The 12872-nt window shown below is 49.6% G+C and overlaps 1 protein-coding gene across 5 annotated transcripts in view; it reads right to left on the minus strand.

Annotated features, from left to right (window-relative positions):
* Positions 1 to 175: 175 nt before the first annotated feature.
* The window catches only part of RAPGEF1 (Rap guanine nucleotide exchange factor 1), an 83732-nt gene continuing 71035 nt past the window's right edge, over positions 176 to 12872 (minus strand). For all 5 annotated transcript variants that reach the window (XM_057401583.1, XM_057401582.1, XM_057401581.1 and 2 more), the window contains 12 exons: positions 11864 to 11975; positions 10174 to 10249; positions 7121 to 7209; positions 5726 to 5814; positions 5183 to 5368; positions 4940 to 5024; positions 4618 to 4712; positions 4065 to 4143; positions 3820 to 3921; positions 3347 to 3444; positions 2161 to 2289; positions 176 to 1175 (listed from right to left, as the gene is read on the minus strand). In XM_057401583.1, coding sequence (XP_057257566.1) covers positions 1025 to 1175; positions 2161 to 2289; positions 3347 to 3444; positions 3820 to 3921; positions 4065 to 4143; positions 4618 to 4712; positions 4940 to 5024; positions 5183 to 5368; positions 5726 to 5814; positions 7121 to 7209; positions 10174 to 10249; positions 11864 to 11975 — 1291 coding nt within the window. In that variant the 3' untranslated portion in view covers positions 176 to 1024. The remainder of the gene's footprint in view (positions 1176 to 2160; positions 2290 to 3346; positions 3445 to 3819; positions 3922 to 4064; positions 4144 to 4617; positions 4713 to 4939; positions 5025 to 5182; positions 5369 to 5725; positions 5815 to 7120; positions 7210 to 10173; positions 10250 to 11863; positions 11976 to 12872) is intronic.

The raw sequence follows: 12872 nt of genomic DNA on the forward strand, positions 1-12872 counted from the left end.
CCGATGCCTGGCTCCTGCACCCGCCCCGAGCCTGCTTTCTTCCAGCACTCGGAACAACATTGTCACTGGTGGGGAGTTCTATACATACTGGTTCGCACTTCTTTTTCCTATAAACTCGTCGGTATTCAGACATGCATCGAAAAGAAAAATCCCCAAAGGATTCTAAACACTAATATTTACAGTCTCGTATTCTACAGCATTTACTGTGCAAAAGCTAGTACCATCGCTAGAAGATAGGGCTCCACGGACGGGTGACCCGCAGTACCTCGGTAGTCCGCGTTTCCAGGGTTCGGAGGGGTCACCGTTGCTTAAATAAGGAGATCTGAGAGGAGGAGGGGGATACGATGGCTGGAGATGGCCCATTTTCAGTGCCTCTTCCCTATCTACGACCGGTGCCTTCCTGCCATGAAGAAGGCGCCGGACCTGGGGTAAACCATAGACCCCTGTAAACACAAGCAGCTCTCCGAAAGCAGAGCTCCTCCGGCAGGCAGCGGGAGCCTCTTCCATCCTCATCTCCTATGGACGAACACGTTTCAAGGTGGTGGTGTTACAGGGGAGACTCAAACCCTCAGCTTCCACCGCTGCTGCCACCGCTCCGGAGACAAGTCTGTGGGTGCTGAGCTCTCGCCAACCCTCCTTTGTGGATGAAAACAAAAGCCTGGGTATTCCCGGATGCAACCGGCCAGCAAACCAGTAACACACCTGCATGGGACCCTCCTTCCACAAGGCTCTCTCCCCGGGTTTAAAGCTGATTCATGGCACAGAGGGACGGGAGGAGGAGGAGGAGGAGGAGGAGGAGGAGGAGGAGGGTGAGTGCAGCGAGCACCGGCTGATCTCTGCCCTGCGCGGCCCACGGCGCGCCCCGGTCACCTCTTGCCTGCTGCGAGCGCCCGACGTTCACCCCCCCAGCGGGGAGGGAGGGTGCATCATCATCCAGTAACAGGTACAAACACGGAACTCCAGTCTCATAGCTGCCCTCGGGGCGCCTGCGGAGCAATTCTCCTCGCTCGCACAACCCCTCCTCCTAGGTTTTCTCTTCCCGGTCTGTTTTCCGCCTCGTGATGTTCCGAGGTTTGATTTTGAGGGACAGCTCCCACAGGGCCTCCTCAGCCAAGTGGTCGCTGAAGTCGTTGAAGAAGGACACGATGTCGTCGTTTCTTTTGATGTCGTAATGGCTGGAAAAGCACGGAGGAGGGATGCAGTTAAACTGGGGCTGCTCCCAGCTTCAGGCTACCCTCGCCCCGCCCCAGGGGCATCCAGCACCGTGCGCTCAGAGCACAGTACACAGGACAGAAAGTGACACCAAACAAGGGGAGAACCAACGTGCCCATTGCTGAACTGGGGGGAAATCAGACCCCATCACACTGAAATGAGCAGGGGACTGGAGCTCCTCCTGTATGGAGACAGGCTGAGGAAGCTGGGGCTGTTCAGCCTGGAGAAGAGAAGCTGCATGGAGACCTCATAGCAGCCTTCCAGTATCTGAAGTGGGCCTATAGGGATGCTGGAGAGGGACTCTTCATTAGGGACTGTAGTGATAGGACAAGGGGTAGCAGGTTAAAACTTAAACAGGGGAAGTTTAGATTGGATATAAGGAGGAAATTCTTTCCTGTTAGGGTGGTGAGGCACTGGAATGGGTTGCCCAGGGAAGCTGTGAATGCTCCATCCCTGGCAGTGTTCAAGACCAGGTTGGACGAGGCCTTGGGTGATATCCCTGCCTTGGGTGTATCCCTGCCCATGTCACGGGGGTTGGAACTAGATGACCTTAAGGTCCTTTCTAACCCTAACTATTCTGTGATTCTATGAAATGAGCAGTTGGATCTGCTGCCCTTGTTGCAAGACAGCACTGGGGAAAACCCACCATGATCTAGAGAACATAAGGATCGTCAACCTGGAGGAAAAAATGGTGTCTGAAAGAGGAGTGGGAAAACTGCACTGGATCTCAAAACTAATACAGGAAAAATGTCTTCATAACCTCGAGTCATATTCAACCCAGAAAGGGAAAGAGGCTGTGACCAGAGCCCTGTCTTCCCCTTACACCTCCATCACAATGCTTTGGTTTCAGACTCCCTTCCCCTTGCACAGTGGCTCCCATGCCCCCGCCCCAGTCCCCACCATGGTGCCTTCAAAGCCAGTTCTGACCCCCACTGCTGCTGCACTTACACTTGTTGGAAGCACCTCATGCTGTCCAGGATGTTAAACTGCTGCCAGCGCTTGGAAAAGTTCACTTTGCTGTCAATGTAATCAGGGTTTCCCAGATGAACAAAGGTCAGGTCCTGCAGAATCAGGCCTCTGAAAGAGAGAAAGGGGCAGCAGGCCAGGGAGTAGGCAAACAAGTAGAGAGGTTAGTCACACAGGGGCAGGACGCCAGGCAAAAGGCAGCCAGATGCAATTTAACAGCCTCCCGCTGCTGCCACCATCAGCACAGCAACTCTGAACCAGAGGGAAATGTTCCCCAGCAGCAGATCCGAAGGTGTTCAGGTGCAAGGTGCCCACCACACACAGCTGAGGGGCCTCCAAGGCGCTCACGGTCACGCTAAGGGTGCTGAGGTTGTTCTTTCACTCCCCATGGAGGAGAGGACCCAGCTGGAAGAAGGCCGCAATGGGAAGTTCCTGCCAGGGGCTAAACCTTCCCTCCAGTTTTAGGCAAGAGGGTTTCCCTAGCAAGGGGGTCTGTGCTGCCTTCCTCCTCCCACCTCCCCTACTCTTCTAAGTCCCTGCAGGGTGCTGCTGTGGTCCCAGGCAGATGAGATGCTGTGTACCTGTGCAACCTCTTCCCACAGAACTCTTTCCATGGAAGAAAGCAAGACCAGGAGAAGTTTTACTGGTGCAAACCCAGACCAAATCTGTTCTCTAGATCAGAGGGCTCTTACAGAGAAGTGCAATGGCTTCAACCTTTCATCTAGAAACAGCATGAAGCAGCATGTTTGACAAGGCAGACTCCTCATTTACCAGCTCTTGCAGTCAGCAGAACCAGAGCTGTTGCAGAACCTGGTATCTGCTGTGGGAAGCTGTGGGATCCATTCCAACTCTTGGTAAAAATCTATCTTTCTGCACAAAGATCTCTAAGAAAATACATTTAAAAAGCACCACCTAAAGAGCCAGGCACTTGATCCTTCCTTTGCCACAGTCAATTCACAAAAAGATAGCTGCCAGCCTGCCTTCCTATGCTACAGGACAAACTGCTCCAGAAGAGGGCATGTGGGTTGATGTGGCACACTGCCATCTTATTGTAGACACAGGGCAAAAGGCAAGTGCTGAGCTGAGCAGAAGCTCCTGAGACATCCTTGAAGGAACTCATTTAACGGGCAGAAGTAATAGCAAAGGGAAGAAGAAAGTCCCAACTCACAGGTAAGGTATGCAGGGAGGCTCCACATCAGCCAGAGCTGCTCGGTAGGCGCGGAAGGACGAGGAGCTGTCAATCAGCGTGCAGTACTCAGCCAGGCCCTGCAGGACACAAAGCCCACAGTGACACCACTACTGTAAGCCCATTTTCCTTGTAACCTCTCCCCAGAGCACCAGGGAGCTCATGCCATCCTGCAAACACCTCCAACTGATTTACTCAGCCTGGTCCCAAGTATGTATGAACACGAGTCTTGCTGCTTTCAACCTCACCAAGCCTTCAGTTTGCAGGGAGAAGGAGGCTGTTCCCATCCAGTCACACTTCAGGCTCCCAGCACATGGCATTACACCCACTGGAGAGCAGTCACCCAGCGTCCCTCCACCCCTTGTTGATGCTGAGCTGTTAAACCCACCCAGCTGTTATGTGCTGTAAGCACAGTTCTCTTGCCCCCTGGAGATAACAGCCCTCACTGCTCTCACCTCTGAGGTTTGCTTCTGCCACTCCAGCCTTCGGATAGGTGCAGAATCCAGTGCAGAAAGAATGGCCAGATAGGAATTAAAATTATTCAGCTTTCGTAAGTGCTGTGAAGAGGGAGAATATTCCAGTTACTCTAGAGATCTGAAAAGCCTTCTAGCACCAAGCAGCTCTACCAGCCCCAAGGTCCCACTCCCCTGCTCCTTTAAGGAGCAATGTGTGTGATTCACAGCAAGAACCAAGCTGATACCTTCATAATCTTTATAAATTTAAGGAGCAGCCTCTCTCGGTCTTGGGCTTTCTCTTGGAGCATAATTATTGACCGGACCCTGGGAGAACAGACAGAGAAGAACGGATAAACCCACACAAGCAGATCTCAGATTCCTTCTTGTTTCATTTCATAAAACCTAGTAACTGATAAGCATGGGCCAACCATACAAAAAAGTTCACGGCACCTCCAATTTAAATGGAGCACTCTCCTCACAACAAAGAGAAGACCTTAAAGGATGACCACAATAACCCTCCACTGAGCACATTTACTTGCGAGGGCAATGTTTGTTTGAAGGGCTCCGTGGTACTGACAATAATTGCTCTGTGTTACACTGCCCTCCACAATCCTCCTGATTCCCTTTCTTGTGTGCTCTTGGCTCTTTGATGAGTGCCCTGAACCTATTCCTTGGCCAAAAATACATCTTATCCCAGTGGTAATAAGGGAACCCAACTCTCCAAGGACTATTTTGAGTATTTATAGGGCCCTGGGGGTTAAGCACAGTTCAGTGCCACAGTTGTTCTGAGCTCCTTACCAGTAGGACATGTTATTAAAGTGCTCTGTGAACTGTGTGAGGTTGGGGCTCTTCTCTTCATTTTGCTCCTTCGCCCAAAGCAGAACTTCTGGGATCTGCCAAGGAAGAAGAGAAGGGTGGGAAAATACCACACATTAAAATGGGATTTCTGCCTCGAGATTCCCAGTTGCAGTCTGTGTTCACTGCCACTTGCTGACACAAGTCCAGCTGTCTCCTACAGCCCAACAAGTGTGCTTGGGGAACAGGCAGAGAATACCAGAGATGGCAGAGGATACATGTCTGGATCCCTCCCACCACCCTTACCCCATCCTCAGCTCTGTACCTCGATTTTATAGAAAAGTTCAGCATCTAGCAGGGTCAGCTGCTCAGCTATTTCATGACTGTGGAAATCATGCAGGGTCCCAGGCCTGTAGGAAACAAGGATGAGGTATAAGGGCTCAGAAAATGTGACCTGTTTTCTTCTCTGTCTTGCAGTTTGGACTGTGAAAACTTCTGTGTCCACAGGAAAAGGGATGCCCCTTGGTTCTCAAAGAACCAAGCTACGGTCATGTGCATCTTTCCTCACCTGGCTGCCACCCCACGGGCTGCAAGAGGTTTGATGGAATTGGTGTAGCTCAGCATTTTCTTCTGATCCACTTTATCCAGGATGTTTTTGCGCAGCACTCTGGCGAGGCTCAGCTCCCCGTTGCACACCAGCCTGAAGACCAGGTCCATCAGCAGCTTGAGGATTTCTTCTGTCAACTCCACTAAGCTGAGAGAAAGATGGAAAACCCAGGTAAAGGGATCAGAGCTACAGTGTTTGTATCGGTACTGAGTCTTGTTGCTCTTTCCTACAAGCAGAACTGACTGAAATTCCTCCTCTTCCCAGCTCTTCCTTTTCCAGAGATTCCCCTTTTACTGGTTATTTTAAAACTGACCCATTTAGGACACACCGAGCACCTGCTCTTCCAACAAGAGGGTTCAGCACTGGAAGTGTCTCACTGGTCAGGGTAGGGGATTTCAGATGCCTTTAGAAGTGAGGTTTAAAACCCCATTTTCATTAACTGCCAGATGTCTGTGTTGGTACTGACCCCACATCTCCCACCCTGAAACAAAGAAGGTGACTCACCACAGCTCGTCCACCACTCGCACCAGCACGAAGAAGGTGTTCTTACTGACTCGCTTCTTAAACGTGTCTGGGAAGTGGCAAAACTTCTCATATGTTGGTTGCAAATTAAAGAATCAACTTCATGTGGTGAGACCAGCATCAGTGCAGGGAACAGCTGCCTTGAACATCAGAATAGCACTGCTCTATCTTGACTGAAACTGCTGCTCACTTCCCAGAGGATAAGGGACACTGATGTGGCTATAATGAAGATACACACCAGCAGGCGTGTGAGGAGGTACCTACACCTCACAGAACTGATGCTGGAAGAGCAGGTGTACCCTGAAACTGTTCTCTCTAAGGTGGAATGTAATGAGCAGCACTCCTCTACTGAGATCTCCTCCACTGGTCTGTGACATCTGGTCCCAACAGAGCTCAGATGTCACCTCTACCTTCCTTACTGCCCAATTTGCTGCAAGGAGAATGATGGCAGGGGAGACAGCACAGGTTGAAAACGCTTCTGCCAGGTGGACAAATGGAAAAAGGTTATCAGTAAGTCAAGTACTGACAAGGGCCTGCAGGAATGCCTCAGTATTTTCAGTGACAACTGCTCTGCAGTAAGGTTTGCTGTGTCCTTGGCCGTGCTGATCTGAGCAGGAGCACAGGGAGCAGTAGCCCTGCTGCAGATGGCAGTGATGAGCTGCAACACAGGACAGGGTGATGTCAGGCTCCCTTTGACGTGTGACAGGACCAAAGCCCAGGAGGCTCTTACACTGCATGAACCAGACACTGACCTGCTCAGCTGACAGTGAAGGGAGCCACGGGAACAGGGCCGAGGTGGGAACTGCAGGCAGGGTGCTCAACAAGAAGCTTTCTCCATGCTCAGCCAGAAACACTAATGCTCACCCTGCCACGTAGGGGCCCTTGCTTTGTTAGCAGTTACAAGCTCAGTTCAGAACTAGAAGGCCAAGAGGACGTTATCTTCTGTGCTGCATTTCTTGTAATAAAAGAGGGAATAGGTCTTGATTGTTCAGTCATCTCTAGTATTGAACTACACCTGCCCAAGCACACAATCCCCATGGCCCCTCTGGAAGGCACAAAGCACCGTGATCCCCACCCTACAAAAAAGATGTCCCAAACAAATGACCAAATTCCCAGTGATTACAGAGAATCTGAACTGCTCTTCTCCCCTGCCAGGGCCCTCAGAAGACTACTCTCAGGGCAGTACCTGACCCTGTCTGGACCTGCCCAGCAGCACCTCCCATTGAAGGAAGTCCTACCTGGGACACCTCCAGGGCAAGCATATTACTGACTACATTCTCAGCAGGCTTTTGACCAAAAACCTTGCCACCATCTCCCTCCACAACGACTTCTCAGCTCTGATGCCTGGCGTGGGTGAACTGCCACTCATTTAAAAGGATATCTGTACTGCAGCTTCTTGATGAGCTCTTCAGGGGTAATAAACGTCCTGTATGTAGTCAGGAAAGCTTCACAGTACAGCACCAGATCTACAGAGAAGGACAAGAAAGCCTCAGTCAAACCTGCTTTCAGGAAAAGGAAGCTTCTTTTAGGGTTGAATCCAACCTTACAGGAAGGAGACATGGACACATTTTGACACACTTCACAGAAACGCTGTGCTGTTGTTTCTTACCAGCAGATGGACCCTACGGCACAAGAGTCACACTGAAACTGTCCTGACCTCACCAGCCCGGCTCCCATTTGCAGCACTCTGGGCTTGCAGCTTCGCTTATGTGACCACAAAAGGGGTCAGTGAAAATTACCTGCTTGTGGGACAGGCACGTTCATTAATGGTTCAAGGAAAAATGTGATTTAGACCTTGGGGATGCTTTAAGGAGAAAATCTGATGGGGGGGGGGGGCTTGTTCTCTGTCTTTACTGCTTACAAGGCCCTGCAGAAGGACATGGTCTCTCTTTCCTCCCGACCAGGAATGCATGTGTTCAACACGATGATACAGTGCTGCAGACCCTCTGCTTGTGGTATGTTACAGGAAATTACTGGCTGGGTTTAAACCATGACACTGCCCCAGGACAGTCTAATATGACATTAATTTCAGCCAAAAGAAGACTAAATCACGCTGCAAAAACTGATGTTACCAGGACCACAACCCTGCCACAACACAGACACTGCCACAGTGCATGCAGTTAACTTCTGTTTCTTAATCTGCAGCAGTGGGTGCTCCAGGCCCCTGAATCACAAAGGTTTTGGCCATTGTCATAGGCACAAAGGATGTGATTTGAAAAAGCAGGAACTGCAAATGGGAAAGAAGACTTCAGATCAAGACTGCAGCACACTCTGTCCTGAGCAAGGCCTGGTCACTGTGTACAGCAGTGGTCACAGTGGAAACTTATCATGCCCAGTATAAAACCCAGCAGCCCTGCAGGTAGCATGTGCAGAGGGATGGCACTGCGACCACTGGCAGAGCACTGTTAGTGCAGACAGGGAGAAAAGGCTTCTGCTGTGCCTGCCCAGGCTAGGCTGTGCAGGTAAAGCTTGTTTCAGCCAGGACAGGGATGGCCCCACACCCACATGCTGTAACATCCATCCACTGCGCATGGAGGGTGGGAAAGAGCAGGGCATGGTGTGCCGGTTGTGCCTCTCTACCTGCAGTGTTTCTCTTGGCAGGAGCCTCATGGAGATGCTGCTTCCTCCTGCTCTTAAATCAGAAAGCTCTGCTGCCTTTTGGTTAGAGACAATCAGACATAAGCTCTAAAGCCCGAGGCTGGGTGAGTCCCCAGCCTCATCCAGCTGTAATCCGGCACTCACAGCAAGCGCGCGTGGCTGCGAGCAATTAAGTGACCATGGATTTTATTCCTAAAGACCACAAGTCTCTCTTTATCCCTTACTGCATTTAGCTTTTTGAGAAAATTCGAACGGACAAGAAGCATCATGCAACAGGGCGTGGAGTTACATTTATTCTGGGTTCCCATCTGCCCAAAAGGCAACGTGAGGTAATACAGCTGGTCTGCTCTGGCACTTGAAGCTGCCAAGAAATTCATCTTTAAAGGAAAGCCTCTTAACTATACCCCTCTGTGCCGTTTGGCTGATTGATTTACAAGCCCTGAATTCCTCTCATTGTCAGCTTAATTCATTAACCCTCTCAGTCACCCAAACACTGGGTTAGCATAGCACGAATTCCTTCATGCTCCATTCAGCTCAGTGGCTTGGCAGAGCCTGTGGGGCCAAGCTCTGTGACTATTCTGAGCTCCCTCCACCCAGTCACTCTCCCTGTCCTTGTTCTCCTTGTTCTGGAGAACAAGCAAGAATAAATCAGAGCTTCTCTATTCCAGTTTCAGCATTTTTATAAGAGGTATTCCCACCATCTCATTTAGACTGCTTTTAAAAATACACCTATCTACCCCTCATGCAGTCAGTTGCCTCCTCCTCTCTGTATGTTCCTAACTTTGGTCCTTTCTGCTTGGATTCAATGCCTGATGTAAACAGGGAAAAATTGCTGTCAGGGGAAAGATTTTCTTGCTAGCTGAATGGTGCTGGTAAGTAATTGCAAGCACCTTATGCTACAGTAAAACCCCTGCCATTTAAAAATGCACATGAAAGATATCTCCCCTTTGGCTATCAAACCTCTGAAATACGAGCGCTGAGTGGTTCAGTGGGTTCCTTGCATCCCAGGAGATAAGGAGATCAATTCTGGTTAAGGCCATCAGCACAAATGTGTTTGGCAGGGTCAGAATCACTCTCTGGAAAGATTGCAAAGGCTGCCTTTGCCACAGGTCTTGGAAAGGAGCTGCTTTGTGAGGGTGGTGACTGGGTGTGGAGAGACAAAGTGGGTTTTTTACCAATCTAGAGTTAAGGGTTGCTAAACTCCCTTTTCTTCCCTCACATCTCCTTCCCTCTCTGAATTGGTCTGGGTGGCTACCAGCATGCAAGTGGTAGAAAGTGGGACTAGGACATGTTAAGTTGAAAATAAGGGGTGTCAGAAGACCAGCACCTGAACAGCTTGCCCAATGCCCATGGGTACTGAATTAGACCCAAACCAACATCCTCCTTTCTTTCCTACTTTGATACAACAGTCATTCCAGCACCTCCTACACCACCACTGCCCTGAAGTTCAAAGGGTAAGGAGCACTCTGAAAGCAGGATCCATGGCACAACAGGCTGGTCACATCTGCTCTTGGAGAAGACAGTGGCCTGCCTTGGCAGCTACAGAGACACCAACACAACGCTGTCATCAACTCCATTGGTGCGCCTTGCCTTTGCGGATCCGGGCAAGGGCTGTGAGGAATTAATACCATCCCTGCTGCTAAATGGAACAGGTGCTTATCCAGCTTACCTCCATTTCACCAGAGACAAGCACACCCCTCTCTCCCCTAGCTCACAAACCCAGTCCTCTCCACCCTGGCCCAGCCATAGCATGACTGCACACGCTGCAGAAGACAAGCAGCATAAGGCCACACCAGGCTGTGCTCCTCAGCCCTTTGGTGCACCCACTGTACCTTTCCTGTCGGTCTCTGTTGCATGCACCAACAAAATGTCTCCAGATCCACCACGAACATCTGGCCCATCATCTCCCTGCAATGAGAACAGGAACACTTTAGGCATGGCCCAAGCTCTGGTTTACCATCTCTGGGGTTCAACCTCAGCAGCAACTGGCAGAGCACACAGTGTTCCTGGCACTGCCTGCAGTGCAAGCTGGGGCATGGTCTTCAATGCTGGGCTAATCCTAGAATTTGAATAAAGCATTTGGTGTCCCTATATGAGGATCTGGGCTGATTCTCACTCAAGTCTCTCAAGGCCAGGCTGTGAAGCTCAGTGAAAGCTGAACCTTCTGTCCACAGAAGAGTGAACAGAAATGTCCCAGACTCCCAAATGCTCCCAAAAGACCATTAACGGAGCAGTAACACTGTGTGAACTGTCTCAAAGTGCAGGATCACGTACCCCAGAGGCTGTGGGGTGAGAGGTCATGCATTCAACTTTCATGCTCCTGGAACATCAAAACCTAGCGAGTTAATTCCCTAATCTGGAAGTATTTGGCTGGAGGTCACCTGAAGTGATCCAATAACCAGGAGCAGAAAACAGCCCTGATACCGGCTTGACCCCTGCCTTTCTGCTCCCTAAAAGCATCTTTCTTCTAGCTCCTGTAATTCACAACTGAAATATGCAAAACTGACCTATCACTCAGCCAGCAGCTCCCACGCTGCAGGAAGCAGCTCGTGGTGGCAGTTCTATCGTGTTTCAAACATACAGACCATAAGGGAGAGAAAAAAGAAGAGCTGACAGATCTGCTAGCCCAAATGTTCAGAAATCACTAATTTTTGTTTTTTTTTCTTAAAGGAAATATTTCTGCAGAGGAGACTGGAGTCGAGCCTGGCTTCCCTGAGCAATGTCTGTCATTTTAATAGGCAAAATACAAAACCCCCTTGGATTGCAGCCAAAGAGCAGTTATGTCTAAGATACGATTTTTTCAGGTGACCCTCTGGCAAGATTCATGAAATACTGCTTAAAGAATGAGCAATAGCTTCCCACTCTCTCCTGCACATCTCGACTGACCAAAGACCACTCCTAAAGTGCCAGTAAATGATACATTCTCTCTGGTTTTCAGCCTAGCCCCCTGACAATCTGAAAGCTTCAAAAGCCTGCATATTCCCCTTGAGCTGCACGTGAAAGACAGCTTGGTTCAAGAGCACAGTGAGCAAAGCTGCCTGGGAGTGCACCCAAGGCTAAAAACAAAGCCATTTCTCATATACAGGAAGAGTCACTTCAGCTGCTCTTCCACACCAGTAATATCCTGCTCAGGAAATGTGCTCAACTTGCCTTCTTTCTGAAAGGCCAACACCATAAACCTGCACCTGGATTTATTGTGCTCAGCCTCCCAGGTGCTTCATTTCAGGCTGGCACAGGCTGAAGAGGTGGGAAAGAGCAGACTGGGAAAAGGGCAGGAGATGCGTTGGTTTTTAGAGAGACATCTCACATTTTGTTAAACCCCATTCATTGCCAATGCTCCCTGCCTGCACCAGCATCTTATACTTTTCACAACAGCTGCACACATAAAGCTGCATACCACTTCTGCTGTAACCTAGTTTTCCCTATCAAATAAAAGCTGATGCCTTGCTTGTGCTCACAGAGAATGAGGCTTCAACATAGCATAAACCAAAGAGTATAAAATCAAACCCTGAATGCACCTACCTCTTGCTTCAACGTTAACCTAGCCATAATTTCACTGTGGTCGATAAGGGATAGCTCATCTACCTCTTCCTCCAACTGTGATGACTCCAAAGCATCTGGTGACTGCTGCTGCCTGTAAAAAAGAGGGGAAATATCCATCAGTGTCATTGCCCATCCAGGGGAAGAGATGCTGGGTCCACTCGAGCTCTCAGTGTACAATCCTTCATTAAATGACAGTAAGTACACAGACAGGCTGAGGTAAACCTTCTGCAAACAAGCCCGAATTCCTAGCTCTAATTCTGCTGCTTTGTGCATCTCTTGAAAAAGAGGAAGATGAACCTTTAGGACCTGAACACTTGTCTGCCTGTGCTCTTCTGGCAGGCAAGATTTTACTATGCCCTGCATAAGTATACACTTCCATGTCTCCTTAATCCAGCAGCTTTTTAGTGCACACAAATCTAAGCTCTTCCTCAACTGTATAGAGATTGAGCACACCCTGCACATATGTACCTTGGTCAGCTCATGACCCGTTGTGCTGCTTACAAGGGAGGATGACAGGCTCTCTATTTTGCAGGAGAATAAGGCAGAAAGCTCTGACCACTTTTTTGGGTACATCCACAACACTAATATTCCTACTTCCAAAGGCTGGCTCTTGTGCCTGGACATATGTCCTCTGTACCGGTATTCCTAAACAACACAAAAGCATGCATGTTCTTTATAGCTTTCCCCAGGCACAGGTTAAAATCCTGTGCACCAGTCCGTACTTTGAAGCAGACAGTGAGCTTTGCAGAGCACTCTTGTATTGTCTCCTTCACTGCAGGGATTAAAACCCCCAAACCAAGTGCAGGAAAATGGGGGAGGGAAGTTGACTGTCACACACAAAACAATGCCATCCTCTAGTTTCGCTTTAGAAATGCAATTGAAGAGCAATCTCGAGCAGCAGAGAAGCACTCCACTCCTCCTGAAGCCCATCTGTTACAGCCTGCACCTCTTCATTTACATAGACAAATGATAGCTAAGAGCATTAGAA

This window comes from Pezoporus wallicus, unplaced genomic scaffold (assembly GCF_028554395.1).
Source record: "Pezoporus wallicus isolate ANWC-B61680 ecotype Strahan unplaced genomic scaffold, APGP_CSIRO_Pwel_v1 contig_8013, whole genome shotgun sequence".
NCBI classification, from domain to species: Eukaryota; Metazoa; Chordata; class Aves; order Psittaciformes; family Psittacidae; genus Pezoporus; species Pezoporus wallicus.